Genomic DNA, 20,201 nt, shown 5'->3' on the forward strand with positions numbered 1-20,201 from the left:
GTAAATGGTAAATGGACTGTACTTATACTGTATAACAGCTTTCTAGTCTTCTGACCACTCAAAGCTCTTTACAGTACGTATCTCATTCACCCATTCACACCCATTCATACACTGATGGCATTAGCTGCCATGCAAGGTGCCAACTGCTCATCAGTTTGAGGAGCTAACCATTCACACACATTCACACAGTGAGCCACTGTACTCGAGTATTTGTTCTGATTACATTACTTATGATCAAAAACTAGCGAGTCGACAACTTTACTAACAGCCAAACATCAACAAGGTCAACAGCACAAGACATAGCAGCAGCTAATATTACTGACTAGTCCAACAGTAAGAACACCTGTGATACCAGTGTAACCACTAACACAGCCCAGCTAACAGACTGGACTGACTTAGCTAACAGCACTGTAAATCACAGAGAGTTGAGGCAGAGCAGCTGCAGGACATCAGAGGGAAAACCAGAAAACATTTTCTCCATAAAATATGATCCAGTTTCACCAAAATCAGTGTGTGACTGAGAGTTTGGCGGCTTGTGGCTTGGAGGTAGAGCGGGTCGTCCACTAATCAGATGATCGGCGGTTTGATCCCCTCCAGTCTGCATGTTGAAGTGTCCTTGGGCAAGATACTGAACCCCACATTGCTCCTGAAGGCTGTGCCATCAGTGTGTGAATGTGTATGAATGGTTAGCTCCTCAAACTAATGAGCAGTTGGCACCTTGCATGGTAGCCAGTGGCATCAGTGTATGAATGTGTGTGAATGGGTGAATGAGATATGTAGTGTAAAGTGCTTTGAGTGGTCGGAAGACTAAAAAGGTGTTATATAAGTATTTACCATTTCCTCGGAGCACAAAGTAACAGGACAGGATTACATGTCCGTGTAGCATCAGCATGATTTGAAATGTGTTCCTTTATGACAGAAAAGTTACATAATGTCGCCTTAAATAAATGCAATTAAGTTCATCAGCTTTGGTAATTTCAACATTGTTAATTTAATTTTATTATGGTATAGTTGATTTCTACCTGAAAGTATAAAGTGATCAGACTGCATTCAAAGATTTTGGAAGTTGAGTTGGTGTAAAGTTATTACACATCATTTTATTGATTATAATGTTCTACAGGCAGTCAGTAATCAATGGACACTCGAGCATTCCCATCTTGGAAGTCCAATCATGAGAAAGTGCGTGGTGTTTCTTGTAACTGTCATCATTATTTCTCTTTCTGATTGTCTCTGTCTCAGAACTTTATTAAAAGAAAACATACACACACTCAGGGATAAACTTTGCCTACAAAGGAAGTTGTTTTGTCGTGATTTCTGTTGAAATGTTCATTTCAGAAAAAGGATAAAGCACATTTAGAGTCGTGCAATTTTGCCTGTTAGCAAACAGCCTCCCAATTATCTTCCGTTTGATTGCTTGCCTCTATCAAGGTGAGCGATTAGACCACCGCTCCTGTGAAGCTCTGGAAGTCGTCCTGAAATCGCTGCACTTTGATTTCATCAATCTGCAGGCAGCCCAACTGGAAGAAAATGTGAGTTTTATGAGCAAAACTTATTTTCCTCATCTTCGTCTTCCAATTCCAATACAGTTTCATATTCAGGCCTGCCCCTGGATCAGATTAGAGCCTATTTTTTTCCTTCCAAAAGAACTTCATAACATTCCTGTCAAATTTGGGGCCTTGCTTTCTTCATTTTTTCTCCTCCACGATTTTTTTCTCTTCCAGGGAGCATCGTCCTTGCTGGATATGATTTTGTACTATGAATCTACAACCCATCTTGACATTTCCGACAACAGCAGTATGGGAACATCGTGTTGGAGGGCCCTCGCTCATTTGATAAAGCAGGTTGGCTGACACAGTGGAATAGTAATCTTTTCTTGTAGGCTTTCTCCGGGGGATAATGTACATCCTAGAAAGTGAGTTTGTTGCACATTACATGGATTGAAGACGCAGGGCAGAGCAAACAGGGTGAGAAGTTCTCCCACTGCGAACACAAGCATAAACACATCAGAACACACACGCTGCATTACTGCAGCATCGCAGATAGCATTAGCAGGCATAACTGATTAGCTGTGAGGTCAAATATTACTACTGACTGGTGTGTGTGTGTGTGTTTGTGTGTGTGTGTGTGTGTGTGTGTGTGTGATCGAAGTGGGACAAAACAATGTGAGGACTTTGAGCAACACATCGAGTCAATATTATATTTTCAAAATGTACAGACCCTCTCTGCGTCAACGTCTTGAAGACTCCATTCTTCACTTCATTATGTTGGTAACTTTGTACTCTGATGCTTTCATTAGTTTTTTTGTTGTCTTACTTTAGGACAGCAGCTCAGACTTTTATTGTGAATTCAGAGAACAAAGATGAAATTCATCTATGGAGAGTAACATAGATCGCCCAGTCTTATGAAAAAATAGAGGAAGGCAACAGTAAACATGTTTCCCTGTGAAGCCCTGGTCCGATCAGAGTGGTGCAATGAAAGTTCATCACGGCATACGCCAGTTCCAATAGCTCTGTAAGGTATAGCTGCTGGCAAACACACTGCACAAAGTCTGGCGTTTGGTTTTGTGGTAAGAAAGAGCAAAGACGTGGATCATCAGCAGACCTGAGGTGGGCGGAATGACACCTGGTTACTCAAACAAGCCACTGTAGCAGCACCCATGTTTCAATCAAAGCATTCATGCCATAATATAACATGAACAGATGAGTTGTATATAAATTCACCCTCAGTACAGTTGTCATGAATGGGGAAATTAGCTACAGAGACCAAAACTGTTTTTTGTACCAGGCTGTAAACATGTTACACTGGTGCTTAGTTAGAAAATCAATGTTATGCTAAATATTATGCTGAGCAGTTTTACAGTTTTTATAATGTTTCAGATTCAGTCACTTGCATCATGTTAGGGAATGATTGTGGTCTACATTTAGGGGAAAACTTTGATTTTAACTTTTAACTTTTAGTTACTTTATTGGACTCTCCTAACCCCGCCAGACATCCTCATATCCTCTAATGTACCCTCCAAACCTCTACTCAGCTAAGCTCACCATTCTACACCTATCAAAACCTTCCTGTCTACCCTCCACATCATGGGCCTGACCATCCCATCACTCATCTGTCGTATTTTGTTCTTGCTGCTGTTTTCTGACAGACTGGTAGTCCACAGTTAGAGTCTGCACTTTTCTTTCAGCAGTGCTGACTGATAGTGAAGCTCTTTCTTTCACCACACATCGTCTCCCTCTTTTGTTCTCTCTCTACTTTTGGGCAGATTAGACATTCTGATGCATCTCAAACTAGTTCTTTGTGCATTTGTCTGTATTTATTGTTTCTGCATGTGTGTGTGTGTGTGTGTGTGTGTGTGTGTGTGTGTGTGTTTCAGAGTGTGCGTCTATCCAGGCTGGATGTGTGTAACATGCCCGTGGTCGACTACCCGGCCCAGTCGCTATCTAAAGCTCTGCTGACCAGCCGGCTCACAGTGCTACGCCTTCACAATGCCCAGCTCAGCGGCGTGCCGCTATACACACTGGGTATGACGTGCAGTACACACACACACACATACACACACACACACACACACACACACACACACACACACACACACACATATACACAGGCAGTTTTTTCTCACTGAGCTTCAGCTTCTGAATACTCAGTCATGATACAGTATAAATAAATTCACGTGTCTACGTACATTTGTAATTGTGTGTGTGTGTGTGTGTGTGTAGGTGTGTGTGTGTGTGTGTGTGTGTGTGTGTGTGTGTGTGTGTGTGTGCGTGTGTGCGTGTGTGTGTCCTGTGGCCAGCAGGACCAGATTTTGACCTGTGACCCTCTCTGTAGGTCTGGACCCGGATTAGAGGCCTAATCTCTTACCTGTCACTTTACACACTGCTGCACACATCTATAAAGGCTCTGGCAGCCAGGACACCCCCGCCCCCAAACACACACACACACACACACACACACACACGCACGCACGCACGCACGCACGCATGCAAACAAACAAACACACACACTTAAGATGCATAGTCTCTTCAGCAAAAATATTACCTGAGATGCACGCTTCATTTTTTTGGTTGTACATTTGATCTTTACACAGTCCCACAAATGGTAAACACCCATTGCACCACACACACACTTGCACACACACACACACACACACACACACACACACACACACACAAATGATGAGACTGAATAATGAATAAAGTGTGAATATGAAGTGTAATTTCAAATAAACAAAAAACTGTAACTCCAGTGAGGTCTGGACCCTCTGACCTTCATTGATTGGCTGGATGGTATCCGTGGTGATAAAGAATGCAGATGGGGGACTGGGATACTGGTGGGGTCACATGACCCACCCTCCTTCCCCCCACACTCATGTGCACAATTTCTGGATTGTGTAAATAGTGTACACACAGACTATAAATACTCTCACCACGGGTGAACGCAACACTCAGAGGGGGGTTGAGTACTCTACATGGATGTACGGACGCACACACACATACATACATAGTTGATAACAGGCCTAAGGTGCTGCACTAAATAGTGATGTAACAGTAAGTAAGATCAAAACATCAAAGAAAGTCATTTTTTTCAGTTGATGGAGGTTTCCATTGTCAGATAATCAAATAAAAATCCCAATAAAATGATTCCATTCCAGTCAATGATCAGATGTCAGTCCGTCGAATCTTTCGGACTTCTTGTCAGGACAAAACCATCCAAACTGTGCCTCAGCCTCTCATCTGCTCTCAGCTGGGAGCAGAGAAAGAACCAAATGGACGCAGTATGCTTCCCACTCTTCCCGACAGCAACTTGTTCCTCCAACATTTTTAGCCATTTCCTGGATCTCTTTGATATTTTAGGGTCTCCACAACCTACCTCCTCCTCCCACACTCGTCTCCCACCCCACCCCTTCCTCTCTGCCTTTACCGAGCCCGCCTCTACCTCCCCTCCTTGCCTCCCAGCGGGGGGTCCCAGCTGAGGATCATTGTCTTCGATCGGAGGGGCCTCTGATTGCGGGATTGGGCGCTCGCGGTGGAGTCGACCGGATCAATCCCACCGATTCCAACATTTGGTTCCCACTGTGCCTGATGACAATGTTGGCATTCCACATGCAGCCCAACAGGCTTGATCAAATCTGCGGGATCGATCTGGATGCAAGGGCAGCGAGGGCTGAGGCAACACGGACACGTGTACCACAGTACAGTACATGTTACACAAACACACAGAGAGTGTCCTCAACACACACACAAATACAAGGTATGTCTCCAGAACACCATGAAAGTAGCACAATGAAAAGATTGTAACAATGGTGTACACACTGACACTCTGAAGACAGGCGCTTGAAATCTGACTGCTGTGTTTTGAGGTCTGCTTTGCTCAGAAGTCACAACTCTGGCTTCAACAATGGCTCCTTCAGGTTATGAAGGAGTGCTACTTGATCTTTACCGCAGTAATTGCAGGAGGCGGCGATTCCTGCTGTGCTCCGTTTTCATGCTCAAGTTCACTCACCATCAATCAGTCTATCGCCGGTACAGGCCCCATGTTTGGCACTCAGAGGACATGCTCGTCCCATGGATCTTATCTAATATCCATTTAAAAGCATGTATATGTCTTAATTGGTGGGCCGGGCACGTGGTTCCATCCACAGTTAGAGGAGCACACTTGCATACACGCCAGTCCTCATCGCTCCTAGCTGCTCTACCCTGTGACGACAAGCTCATCTCCTACTCAGGTGACCACTCGTGACTGGATCTCACGTACCAGCTCTCTATGCAAACATGCCATAAGCTTGTGATTAAACTTGAGATATGTTTACCTGACTCATTATTTAGAATATAAAGTTATAGAGGACACAACTTATTAACACACACATGGATGAATCTTTTTCTAGGTCTGCTGTTTGCTCTCTGAGTCACCACAATGACAAATGAAGTGTCTCCTGTCTCTAAGGTGGTCATGTCCATTCAGGATCCTGTTCCTGACCTCTTTTCTTTTGTTGCTGCTTCTAGTTGGTGCACTGAAGTCAAACAGGTCCCTGCAAGAGCTCCACCTTACCAACAACCTGCTGAACAGCTACCAGGACGCCCTGCAGCTTGGAGACCTGCTACGCTACAACCGCACTTTACTGACACTGGAGCTGAGCAACAACTCTGTAGCAGATGCTGGTAAGATGTTCATCTTTGATACACAACCAAAAGAATGTCTTCATTCAAAGCTGCACTGAGAAATATGAAAATATATAAAAAGTCATGTCCTCATCACAACATCTGCGTCTGCAAGAGCACTCCGGGATCCATCCTTAATTATTGATTAATGAATCAAACTTTGTTTTTCTGCAGCTGAATAGGTTCATCAGTTTGCAGCTCGCACAGTCCAGCTTTGATATTATATAATTAATAAAGAGTTGCGTAAAGGTTATGTATATAGCAGCCGCCGTAGACACATTCTGCAGATTACTAAAACCTTGTGTTATTTTTTGACTCCAGGTTTGGAGGAGCTCTGTGATGGTCTGAGGCTGCAGACGGCTGGTCTGAGAGTCTTACTGCTGAGGAACAACCAGATTACTGCAACTGGAATGGTCCATTTGGCCAAGGCTCTGGTGAGGAACACCAAAACAGATTTTAGATTTGTTTTAAATCTATTCATGCCAAGAGTCAGAAATCAAGTCTACTGTCAGAGCAGACCTTCTCTTTAAGCAGAGTGGCCTCCAGCCTGGAGCTGCACACTGATGTGTAAAGTCATCAGACATATTTAGCAACGTGATTCAGGCCTGTCAGACAATGGAAGGATGAGCCACGATTAAGTTCTTACTGCAATACAGTAAACAGTAATCTTTCTCTAAAATAAGGACAGATCCATCTTAAGGTGATTTTCATCTGCTTCAGCTGTTTTTGTGTTCTTCACAGGACTATCTTTCTATGACACGGGCGTCAGTACTCATTCTTACGGTTAAATTCCACATGGCACACCAAGACTACCGGAGCTAATCACAGCCATTCTAGTCAATGTTTGAAACCCCACTAGAAGCGCAGTGGTCCATTTCAGAAGTGTCCTGAAAGCAGCTCTCCACCTGGCTCCGCTGAGAATACGTGGCTGTTCTGCTGTTCAGAGCGGATCGAGCATAGAGACGAACGACATAGAGAATCTGGTCGCGTGTGCAAAAAGAGAAACATTTTAACTATGTAGCCAAGGAAGATGACCAAGTCTGAGCAGGTTAACAAAGTCTCACTGGCAAAATGTTTCTTATACTCTCCTGGTGGAGTTTGAAGCCGTGTGGAGAACAGACCAGAATAGCAAAGTAACGTGCCTGCTGTGGTCGGGCAGTTAACATCTCTTGTTACTTGTAATTCGAAGCAAAATAATTAGTTATGGGAGCTCGAACCTTTTAAATGATGAAGAGTGCAAGCTACAGACTTTCTTACCGAATTCCCTCTTCAACCACACACCACAGCTCAGGAAGGAAGCAGACAGAGGGAACTGTAACATGAAGGATAAGTGCCCGTGTCTTGATATCTATCTGTCTACCTCGACCGTGAAGTGGTTGGAACAGCCGTATTAGCTTTGTGCTAGTTGAGCTAAACTGTTTGACTGATACCTGCTTTCCTCTCTCCTGCTGAGGAGCACTGGGCCTCATCTAAAGAACCCCCCCTCTAAAAACGACCCGCCTCCACGTGTTTCATTGTACACTCCTAATAACATGCATTCCTTCCGCCTGATTGGCAGCATAAACTGCACCTTCCTGTCATGTGAGTGGCGATTGTGAAAGTCAAAAGGCTAGAAATTAAAGGCCTGCCTTGTAAGCTCGCACACACGCACTTCCCCTGTCTCCTCCAGTGCTACCAAAAGAAGGAACAGTTTGATTAAATAATAGATGTGTGTTAAGGAGGGGTGCTCATGCGGTCTGCCAGTCATGGGGATAAGTAGATGTCCTTGCAGGCCATAATGATGATAATTAGGCTCGTAGCTGGTCGTGTCGAATATGATGACGAGGAGAGCTGTTATTAACCTTTCTGGTTGGTGTATGTGCTTTTCCTCTCTGTCCTCGTGGCTTGTTGGCTTGTCTTTGGAAAGGATGAGTCAAGGGGGGAAGATGTGGGCCAGAATCCCCCCTTTGACTTCCATTTCTAGAGTTTGGCTGAACATGTCTAAATGAACTCTTTGTTTGAAAAAGTTCTCAAAATGAATATTCTGAGGTGATCATGTCATGTAGGGACCTGTTTTTTTCTACTTTGAATGCATCCGCTGTTTTTTTTTTCTTTTTCTTTTTCTTTAAAGCCAGCATGTCATGTGTGAAAGCATACTGTGTTTTTGGTGGTTTCACACTCCCACCCCCCTCAAACTTCTCACTCCAACCCTCCCGTGGTTTACGTTTGACAGGCTTCAACCATGCTTGACTCTCACACACTCTCAACCACGCAGTCGCCTCTTTAATTGTCTGCTATTATCCCTCGTGCATATCCACTCGAGATGCTCTTCCTCCCTCTCCTCCTCCCCTCTTCACCGGAGAAGCTTCTCGCCACGCGTTGGATGTGGTGTTGCCTCTGTGTGCCGCGACTCAGTGAGGAAAAAAGGTGGGGGGACCCTCTCAAGTGTGTTTGTTGTCACCGTGGTGCAAATTAACTCAGAAGAAGACGCTCCCTGGGTCTGTTGGTTGCCTTCCTGGCTGCCTTTCCGCCCCCACGCTCCCTCTCTCTTCAGAGCAGTGACCAGAGGAATTTAACAAGGGTGGCGAGGCGAGGGGACAACCGAGGAGTGGGTGCTGCGTTCCTCTTCAAGCTGTTGGGCAACATGAGCCTCTTGTGCCCCAGACACCCCCAGCTTTATGCGCCAGCTAATCAACCTTCAATGCTAATGTGGCTCTGGAGAGTAGAAACAGAAGTTCTAAACGTTTAACATGAGAGGAAACATTGTGAAAAAGAATAATAATCATTGCATAATAATAATGATAATTAAAACTTCTCAGGCTTTCTACACTCACTGCACACTGATCGCAGCACACTGAGTCGAAAGCAAAGCTCTGTTGTCGGCCAGAGCCTTTCAGCTCACTTAGAGTGACACACTTTCAAATTTAAAAACTGTTTTTGATTCCAGTTGGAACTGGAATGAGCTGAGATGAATGCCAGTCAACATGACCTCAGGTTCCCTGTTTTGCAGCCAGTGCTGAAGGTCCTGCAGGTCCTGGACCTGGGCGAGAACCTCCTGGGGAACGAGGGGATCCAGGCTATCAGGGAGCCTCTGATGGTCAACAGCTCAGTACTGCAGCTCGGCCTGGCCCAAGCCGACATCACCTGTGAAGGTACAGCACATGCACTATGTGTGTCTCTGAATGTACGGCGGAGGGAGCGCAGTCATCTGATCACTCCCATTAAAAGAACCAATAATATTGTTTTTAATATGCATTTACACCAATCTGCAGAAAGAGCTCCTAAACACATAAATACAACTTTTATTATTCAGCAGAACAAAATGTACTATCTTCTTGTCTTTATGTCTTTGTAATCAGAACAACAACAACAACAACAACAACAACAACAACAACAACAACAACAACAATAATAATAATAATAATACATTTCTATTTGATTTGCAAACATATTTAAATCTGTGTTGAAATGTCATTGCTACATGTTTGGTTTAATATCAACCAGTTGCTGCAACTAACCGTTTATGTCAGTAGAAAATAATATTCTAATTATTTTCTTGATTCATAAATTAAATTAAGTGTGTTTGTTTGTTTTTTCCAACAAACAGTCCTTAACACACAAGACATGTTTATTTTAGTAGATTTAAATTCTAGGAACATTTCTACAATTAGAGCCAAGTCATGGTAGGAACTGTTGGTCTCTGTAGATAATATTATAAGGAGTATGATCTAAACAAGGTGGAATGAAATAACGTCTGTTATTGTTGATTTATTAAATAATAAGAAAAGTAAAATTGAATAGAGCTGCTGCACATCCTTTGTGTCATTTTAAACCAAAGTGCTGTCAAAAAGTTTAGTTATGGAGTCACACCTCACCTAAAAACTGCAGAGACAGAAACAGAGCAGATCATTTGAGGTCGCTAGCCTTCTAACTGATGCACCTAAATAAACCACCAAGCTCTAACATTTCACCGTCACGTTTTCTCTGGTGAAGGTGCTGTGGCGTTGGCAGAGTTTCTTGCAGAGAGTCGTCAGATTGAGCAGCTGGACCTCCGTCAGAACGAGGTGAAGGTTGGAGGCCTGATGGCCTTGTGTCTGGCCCTGAGGATCAACCACTCTCTTGCTAACCTGCATTTAGACCACAGCGCCCCACAGGAGCAGGTAGGTCCAGACATTATAGATCATCTTCATGTGTTGCACTGTAACGTGTTTCAGTTAGTGTTCTCACATGTTGGTGTAGACAGAGCTGCAACGTATGTGGCTAGTTCTGTGATATTACAGTTGGCTAACAAAAAAACAACAATCATCATCAGAACGTGACACTGAAGGTTCATTCTTGACCTTTGTCGACAGTCTATTTGTAGCTGCAGACCTTTAAATGACTGCTTCAAATCTGCTTCTGATTTCAAATGAAGGTGCACGGGGGGCTCGAGGATGACTCCTCCTTAACATCTCGTCTTTGGTGATATGTTCAGACTCACTGTGGTCACAGATTTGCCACTTTGAGACACGATAAAGTCATTCGTGTCTCATTTCATCACTGATGCTTGTTTTTTTCTCTCTGCCATCCATGGCTGCAGAGGCCTGAGGAAAACGATGCCATAACTTTAATACATGCCCCTGCTGGATTCACAAAATAATTACCCACACTTGCCATCTGTTTGTCATGATTTTATCTCTGCTAACTTATTTGCATATTAAAGCATTAATTAAAATCTCCAAGGAACGGAATGCTTACTTTAAAATTAACTCTGAAGGCAATCCGTGCACAGCTTCCAAAGTTGTTTTATTTTTGTTTGCAGTGGTTTTCTGTTTGTCTGCGTGTTGTTTACACGATTAAGTCTGATTTTTATGAAATGTCTCCTCTGGCTAAAGTCAAACGGCAAGATGTGCCAGATTTTGGAGAAGCAGCTTTTAAGAGCCATGACGCTTCTGTGAATGTGTGTCATTATAGCTGGGACTTCTTCGTCTTTTTCTTCTTCTTCTTCTTCTTCTTCTTCTTCTTCTTCTTCTTCTTCACTTTTTGCACATGCACCAAAGCCTCCATATTGGCTGCTCTGTTTTCATGCTCCTCTAAGCCGCCGAGAGACGTGATTAGCATTTCCACCATTGGTGGGAGTTAGTGGGGCTGGGTATTTTAAGGGAATGGTAATAAGGGAATTTTTAAGCTCTGTCAGGTTTTGGAGTCACACAGCTGGGATTTGTCTTGGCGTGGCATATCCAGGTGGGAGGAGTGACGATTGTATTAAAAAGCAAATCTTTCCATCAGAAAACAGCGGGTGGCCAGATCAAGTGTTCTCGCTCAGTCACATTCCCTGTGTCGCCAAGGAATACGTGAAAATTTCATTCTTCTGAAGGAAAATAAGTGTGGGTATGAATGTGAGTGAGTGACGGAGGGGGTTATGGCAGCACTTTGTGTGTGTTTGACAGAGTCGCTGGTATGGAGTTTGTGTGTTCATACATGTGCCTTTTGTATGTGTGTGGTTTTACGGCGATGCAGGGGGCAATTTAAGATGCGCATATTTAGAAGGCGAGAAAAGAAGGTGGCAAGAGGGGAGGAAATCTGGGTCCTCTTGTCTTTGTTTACAAGAGTCTGATTTTTCATGTCTGTTGCCACGCTGCTCCATTTGATCACTGGCCTGTTTGCTGTTAATTATTAATTATTTACCCATCTAAAATATTTATGCAGCCTGGCCCTTGTGGAAAGCAGCCTTTTCCGAGGGGCAACTTCTCTCTGTAGCCACTGCAAGGTGGAGCTGTTTATACATCCTTATCAGGGGACTCTGTCAACCCAGCTAATGAACTAAAGTTCCCCCTGCCCAGAGCTCTTCAGAGCGTCGGCAGCCTGTTCACCTGTTTGATGCTTCAATATTTGGATTTGGATTTGGCCAACATAAGCGTCCTGTCCTGTCTGCTGTTCTCCAGCAGAGGAGTCAGTGATAGCGCTGGAGTGTCCTCTCTGAATGTCGCGTGTCAGCAAGGTGTATCTGTTAGAGAGCGGTCGTCTCACTGAGTGATAATTACAGCAGCATGCTGTGTGTGTGTGTGTGCAGGAATTAGAGTCAACAGGAAGGAGGTTCAGTAGCTTGTTTCAGTGGTCCTGTGGAGGGGGAAGGCTGGAGAGGAAGCCAACGGGACAACAAAGTGTCTTTGTTAAATAAAGTTACACTCAGTGGACACCTGTACAATCCATTCAGTAATAATATCGTATTTATTACTGAGTTTACATTTCAAGCAGCGGGGTGTAGGATTGACCTCATCTTCTTCTCCCTACCATCGAGGTTCATTCTAAAGTAACAAAAACATACTCATTGTTATTTACAGGCAATTACACACTAATGAAAACATAGTTATGAATATTATATTCTATTGCTGACTAATCTGACAAAATCTGTATTTCTATTTTACAACAAATCAAATCAAATCAAATTTTATTTGTATAGCCCAAATTCACAAAACACATTTTGCCTCTGAGGGCTTTACAATCTGTACAGGCCCACAGCACAGCAGGTAGTCAGAATATTAGAAATGCTGAATATAAACTGACTTTGATTTGAAACATAGAACACCTCTGTCTGTTTAACAACCTCAACCATATCATGAACATGCAAAACAGTAAGTCAGTAAGTTAGGTTGGAACACCTCAGATGTTCAGATGTTCAGATGTACAGGGGGTGGCAGTAGCTCAGTCCATGGGGACTTGGCTTGGGAACCGGAGGGTGGCCGGTTCAAGTCCCACATGGACCAAAAATATGGAAGGTGGACTGGTAGCTGGAGAGGTACCAGTTCACCTCCTGGGCACTGCCGAGGTGGCCCTTGAGCAAGGCACCGACCCCCCCAACTGCTCACTGGGCGCTGGTCTGGCTGGCTGCCCATCACTCCACCATCTCTCTCCACATTTGCATGTCTATGCCGTTGTACTGCATGTGTGTGTATCTGGGTTAAAATGCATGTAAATAAAAAAATAGAGTGAAAAAATAATTTCCCCAGGGATCGAGGGATTAATAAAGTATATCTTCTTCAACACCAGATAGATAGATAGATGAGTTGCCATCGCCTGACTTTTCATTTAAGACCAAATACCTGCAAACTGTACTTAATAAATACAGTGGTCCCTCGTTTATCGCGGGGGATACGTTCTAAAAATAACCCGCAATAAACGAAATCCGCGAAGTAAGTTTTACAATTATTATACATGTTTTAAGGCCGTAAAACCCCTAACCACACACTTTTATACACCTTTTTACACGTATTTTGTACAGTACTCCCTTAGTTAATCAGGACGCAGAACACATGTGCGGTTCTCCCTCAGCCAATTTAGGACGCAGAACACAATGCGCGCTCATACTGTACAGTACGCTGTAAAGAAAAGCATGCAAAATTACACTAAAAAAATCTGCGAAACAGCGAGTCCGCGAAAAGTGAACCGCGATATAGCGAGGGACGACTGTAATCGTTTGAGCATGTTAGCATGCAGATGCACAGCCTCTTAGAGACACCAGCTTGTTGTGTTAGCCACAATTGATCTCCAGTGAGAAGCAACAAATAATGACATGAAAGAATCTATCAAGGTTAAGACTGAAACACAGTCAACTTTACTTTTATGGAACCAGACCACACAAATCAATACCATGACTTTAAAGGCCACTGTCAGCCCCAGAATGGATGCATGCTTCTTTAAACATTCTTTCTTTTTTAGTACTTTTCTTTGAATATGCAGTCAGATGAAACATGGCTGTTAATATCTGTGACTGTTCTTTCATTCATCCAACAACATCAACTGTTCACTGCTCAGTTTAGTTTACTGCCTTTAAATGATAATTTGGTGAAATGTAAGAGGTGCAGCAGTGACATCTGAGAAGAGATACATGTGTTTGAATGGGTCCGTGGAGAGACTGCTGTGGGAGATGCACTGCACAGAGGGCACTATGTGAGGAGCATGGATTCTTATTTTAGGAACAGCATGAAACAAAGAGGTCTCTTGGTATGTTTTTGGGCACCCTTCCTGTCACGGTCAGTCCCAGTAGGGTGGCTAGGTGACAGGACGGCCTGACCATGCATGTAGTCGGCACTCAGGTTTCAGTTGCATCATGATGACATGGATGCTCTGGGGAACAGAATACGTAGGCAGACAACAGCAGCCAGGCAGAACAAACCTCCCAGCAACGCCTCAGAGGGCAGCAGGGAGCGGCACCGAGCAGCCGGGGGGACCAGGGTTCACACTGCTACCAGATCAGTCAGTCACCTACTGGAACCACAGCACATGAGTTCAGAGAGCAGAGAAAGAAAGATTGTTTTTTAACAACTATTTAACCAAGTGAATAACCAGAGGACAACTCATTTCTGATGACCTAACAAAAGAAATTCACCCAGAGCAGGAAGAGATACACGCTTAACCCAGTTTTAGTTAGTGCAGCTTTTAGCAGTGACCAAGTGTAATACACAGTCTTCTTCGGCCTCGGGTTTGTTGTCATTCCAGTCTGCTGCGTTAAGATTTGAATTTCTCCATAAAACGTGATCCAGTTTCACCAAAATCCGTCAAGTAGTCAGTGTGTAACGTGGTGCAGGTGTTATGTACTTCTTAAACCAGAGTAACACTGGACAGAAACAGAGTCAGACAGACACCGTGAGCATCAAAATGATATTTTCAGGTAAAATAGTTCAAGTTGCTTTAACCGCTCTGTTACATTGTGTGTAAATTCTTTTGCCAGCATAGATCTAAAGCGTCTCAAACATGGTCTAAGTCTAATAGCAGCTGCCCAGAAGATGAAAGTTTTCTGTCTCAATTGCAATTGGGCAATTTCAATTAAACAACTAAACTTTGGACTTTGTATGTGAGCACAAACTAAAATGATGTCTGAAACAGCAAACAGCCTAGTGGATATTTCCTAAACAAATGTGCAATTAGTCAAATTACAGCCAACTGACACAAACTGAACCTGGTCTACTGAGGCTCTGCAGCATGTGTTTCCTCTGGATTTGTAAAAACATCGATGAAAAATAAACTGCTGTTCAACTTCATGTCTACTTCCATCCCTGGGCTTGGAGGCAGAAATCTCTCAGTGATTACAAACTGAAATCTGCACAGATCGATAACAGAGATTTAGAGCTGTGTGTTTTGGTCAGCTGACCCTGTAATGTAGAAATGTTTCTCATTCATTTTCATTCGATTGAACATGTTCGAATTAGGCCGATCAGCATTTACAGATGCAGACTGTCTCCCAAACCAAGAATGCATTTCAGAAAATCATTCTGAAACAATTTAAGAAGTAAATGAGAAACAGTCATGTGACTGTTTTTAGTGAGGCTGCCATTAAATCAAAGCTGGCCTCGTTGATATGAGCTCCACATTATGAGCTTGCTGAACATTAGTATTCAAAACAGCCAAACTCCTGTTGTGTCCCACTAAAATGCTACATTACTTGTGCAGAGAGTCGACTGTTCCTCCTGATACCTCTGAAAGGGACAAAGCTGGATGAGTCACTCCAGCAGAGGAGGGGGCTTTGGTTGCTGAGGGGGAGGTGGTTGGTGGTGGTGTTGGGAAAGGGTGGGTGGGTGGCGGTGGGGGTGGGGTGGGGGGGTTGGGGGGGCAATCCCCTGTCTCTCTACAAACACAACAACAACAGCAGTAACACACTCCTCGCTGCACTCCTGATGTATTTTGAGGCAAAAACAGGCATATTTGCCAGCTGTGTAATTTACTGCGGCTCTCATTTGCATATTAAAGCCTTAATTAGCCCCTCTGAGCGTGTGTGTGCCTGTGTGTGTGTGTGTGTCTGTGTGAGGGGTTGCGGGAGGGGAGGGGAGGGGAGGGGGTGTAATCACTTGGACGTGTAGTCAGGGGAAGGGGGGGGCATGATCAGCATTTCGGGGTCTGGATTGGGGCCGGAGGGTAGCGGAGTCGCCTCCCGCTCAGGTTCCCCCCGTGGACAGCCTGGTTCTGATACAGAGCGAGGTGGAGCTCTCTGATGAATAACACTCGACATGTCTCCTTGTCATTTTTAATCACTCCCACTCTTCCAAACCAGGAGGTGTGACCCGCACTATCACAGGAAGAAGAGGTGTGTGTTTTTTATCCTCCCAGTAAGTGGAGGTGATGGAAAACTGACAGTCAAGAGAGCAGGTGGGAACAAGGAGACACAGTCAGTCTCAGATTGTTACAGTAACACTGGAACAGAACTTTTGCATACACTCACTTACCATTGTTAACAAGTGTCCATGAAACCTCCTGAAATGTGAAAAGTTACTGTTTGAAAATGATACTGTTCTCTGTTCTCTGTCTGAAACTGAGTTCAGTTATGAACCCAGAGCTCACATGAGAAATTTGACTCAAGTTCAAAATCCTGTCTGTGTGTTTGAAACACACAGTGTAGAGTAACGGATCAAGATATTTAGGAAATACACTGCAGTTTTTGTCAGATGGTGAGAAAGTGCAAAGCTGCAGCAGGATATGATTAGCCTAGCTTAGCATGAAGACTGGAAACAGTGGGAAACTGCTGGCCTGGCTTTGTCCAAAGTGAAAACCTCTAAAGCCAGATGCAAGTTTGTGTTTTTATCTGTGCACATTGTGAGGAGAATACACGTTTCAAACAGGTAGTGTTCACTCTTGCTCCATCTTTTTAGATTAAAGTGTTCATGTTAATATGTCCAACCCCCTTCATGCCTCAGGGGCAGCTCTTTAGAGCTACATATCCAAAGTGTTAATGAGCTCTGATGGGTGTAGACTAAAACTGGTTTACCATCGACACTTACGGCTTAATTAAAAGAATGAAGAAAATCTAGAGAGGAAGAAAAAAACTTCTTTACCCAAGCTTCTGCTGGCATGAAGCTATGCTGACTTTGGTTCTACAGTGTCTCTTCACCCCAAAACAATGGAGGTTAACAGAATTTGTGGTGCTCACAGCACTGAATTACATTTCAAAAATTACATTTACAAATTGAACAGCAGCATGTCCTGGTGACTGTGGATGATCCATGTGTCGTGCTGTGAACAGTTCTAGTCTCTATAGCAGCTATGAGTACATTCCACTCTCCTCCACTGTGTCGTATCATCATAGACGTATGTGTTCAGATCTCTCTGTATGGTAAGGTTCTATTAGAGTGTAACTGAGTACTACATTACTCCACTTTAGGAAGATATGGTCATGGCTGTTTGTGTGATGCTGTATGTACTTTATAGAGTGAGCACTGCCCACATACAGTTCACACTGCAGACATATGACACACCAAATCTGCAGTTTCAATGGTGAAACAAAGTTACTTTATCAAAACTTTATTCACTTAGCGGCTTTGCTGACACACACCAGACAGTGCGATTCAACATTTCTGAGGAGCCATAAGGTCGTTTTATGCAGAAGAGGCTTTACTCAGTGGTCATAGCCCAGTAAGTCCACATTCCCCATTCAGACATGCAAGACGCTCGCTCAAACAACTTGGCATAATGACCAAAACACTGGAAGTTCTGCAATTGATATGGGCCTCCTCTGCATAAGGGGGCATATGTATATCAGCCCCGCATAAGTGGGGGTATCGGATCGCATCGCCTTTCAACGGGCATGTCCTGAGGCGCCACGCTCAAACAGTCACCCATCAGCAGCTGGCAGCCTCTCATCTGACTACCATGAAGCCCCATGCGTGTCTATCTCTCTTTCGCTCCCTTCATCCACAAGCCACATCCCTTTCACTTTTGAATGGCGGGCTGACTGCAGAAATTGCCCCTGTCCACCATGCACGCTGAATATTTAACTATGAATATGAAATATCTTGGCAAGACTTCAACCACCTTCAAAAGTGAGAGCCCCTCCAACTCTCCCACCATACACACTTCCAGTATTCCCTCTTTTTTCACTCTTGGGTCGATCATCCCATCCCTGTATGGAGGGGTGTCAGGAGAGGAAGTGGTGAATGATCTCCTCCGGTTGGGCACCAAAGTCACTGACTGAAGGCAAAACTTCCAACACTAAAGCTCAGTGGATGATAAGGTGAGACTTCTTCAGCACAGTGCAGGATGCTGGTGGAAAGAGGAGACTGACAGAGTGAGGGAAAACAGAACGGTTCAGGAGTTCTGCTTTGGCGCTTTGCCTCATTTCGCTTTTCTCTCCATTCAAGGCCCTCCCTCCATCCTGCCAGACATGTTTCCCCTCTCCTTCACCTTAATCCACACAGGGGACATCTGTGCCGATTGTGGATCAATACTGGCCCATGATGATCAGCACTTAACATGTACTGTCCCAGACCATCAGTACGAACCAATTTGTTTATGGAGATTTAATTGAGTTAACGTTTGAAAAAACGACAAAAGCTGGATTTAAAAACTGATCCAGTGTCAGCTCATTGGGTTTGTGTCCTGTCATCCACACCCCCCCTGCCTGATGTGGAAATAAAAGAAGGACATAAATGGGGTGAAAGAAGTTTGGGCACGTTCAAAGCCACAGTCAAACAGCATTATCTGTGCTCGAGGCCAGTGATCCTCACCTGGTGGATGCTTAAGGAGACAAAGGCTCTTATTTGATATTAAGATATTCAAACAGAATTGCATTTGAGAAAATAGATTGCTGTAGCGTACAACGGACGTACAGAACAGACGGGGGTAGTAGGTCAGCGTGTTTGTCGCAATGTGCTGAATGTAATAGAATTGTTCCTTTTCTGTGGAGTTGATGCTGGGAAACAGGGCAGTGAAATATCCTAAAACACTGACTCCAGACATGGCGTTTTGACGTGTGTCATACCCTCTCACTGACAGTTTGTGTCAGCATGTGTGTCCACACTAGAGCTCTGCTACCTGACCCTTACCCGATGGGCCCTGACAAAGTAACAAGCTCCAGGTCGACTCTGAGTGAGTTTGTTGTGTAAAAGTTGAGTTAGATTCATCTCTGTCTATGGGTGTCGTGTTATTTATCATGTGAGACAGGATCTCAGCACCACTGAGATTCATATTTGGTCCAAAAGAACTAGGCATAGACCAGGTTCAAGTTTGGTCTGCCATGCTGAAGACTCTTGACACACTTTGGTCTTTTGCCTGATATCTTCCATAAAGTTCAACAAGCACATTTATGATTCCAGACAGATCTGCATTACAATCACCAAATTTACAGACTTTATTGCAGAACGTGAAAGAGATTTCTTTTCATTGTATGTGTTACAGCATCAAAAACACTGCATCCCTGGTCTATCATATCATCAAAGGCCAGACAGAAAGTCTCTCCATCAGTGTGTTGTCCTACAGTCCTGTCTTGCATGTCCCTCATCCTCTATCATAGCAACATCCTCCACTGTCCGATTGCCCCCGCCAGTCCATTCTAGGCACCATAGGGGGGAGGTAATTGGATTTGTTGTCACCTCCACTGGCTGGCATGCCTGGCCTGTCTGCTCAGCTTAGTGATGAAGACATCAGTGTGACAGGGACCCTGGGAGAGGATCAGCTGGTGTCCTGGATGCCACTAATAAAGCTGTGGTCATGCCACGGCCATGCCGCCACGGCTGCAGCCAGCTGTTACCTCTGCCACCTCTCCCCCAGCGCCAGAGCCCATTCCACAGCTTGGGTAGTGGGGCGGGGGGTGACATAGTGAATGAAAAGTGGGCAGCCTTATTAAAGCAGATGCCAGTCCCCCATTTGCTCTGTTGGAGAGGTCAGTGAAACACTCCCCCAAATACTCCTCTGTGGTTCCGGGCAATGCTGGCACCAGATACCAGTGTCCTGGCATTCCCTGTGATGCACTGTGTCACCAGGCCTCTTATTAAAGCACTGACAGGAGGCTAGCCAAAGTCAAGGTCTGTAGTTTAGGCTTCACTGCAGTTGTCCCCTGGTTCACCCCATCAGGGATCAATCCTACGTCCTCAGTGCTATGTCCTCAGTGTCCTGCAAAATATGCTCTTGGTAAATTACTAATAGATGCAAAGAGAATTCTAGTTGATCTTCTTACATGCATGTCCAGGTTTCAGAATTATTTGTGCTTAGATTGGATATATTTTCCTCTCGCAGCTTGTGTGTGTGTGTGTGTGTGGATGTGTAATGTCGCTCTTAGTTACAATGTATAATCAGTTTGAGGTATGAAATAGAAAG

The 20,201-nt window shown here is 44.2% G+C and overlaps 1 protein-coding gene across 3 annotated transcripts in view; it reads left to right on the forward strand.

Annotated features, from left to right (window-relative positions):
- The window catches only part of si:dkey-288a3.2 (protein phosphatase 1 regulatory subunit 37), a 53,969-nt gene that overhangs the window by 15,842 nt on the left and 17,926 nt on the right, over positions 1-20,201 (forward strand). For all 3 annotated transcript variants that reach the window (XM_027278742.1, XM_027278743.1, XM_027278744.1), the window contains exons 5-11: positions 1,429-1,529; positions 1,722-1,841; positions 3,374-3,521; positions 6,006-6,161; positions 6,483-6,595; positions 9,151-9,292; positions 10,134-10,300. In XM_027278742.1, the coding sequence (XP_027134543.1) occupies positions 1,429-1,529; positions 1,722-1,841; positions 3,374-3,521; positions 6,006-6,161; positions 6,483-6,595; positions 9,151-9,292; positions 10,134-10,300 (947 nt within the window). The remainder of the gene's footprint in view (positions 1-1,428; positions 1,530-1,721; positions 1,842-3,373; positions 3,522-6,005; positions 6,162-6,482; positions 6,596-9,150; positions 9,293-10,133; positions 10,301-20,201) is intronic.

The sequence above is a fragment of the Larimichthys crocea genome, chromosome V, assembly GCF_000972845.2.
Source record: "Larimichthys crocea isolate SSNF chromosome V, L_crocea_2.0, whole genome shotgun sequence".
Classification (NCBI taxonomy): Eukaryota; Metazoa; Chordata; class Actinopteri; family Sciaenidae; genus Larimichthys; species Larimichthys crocea.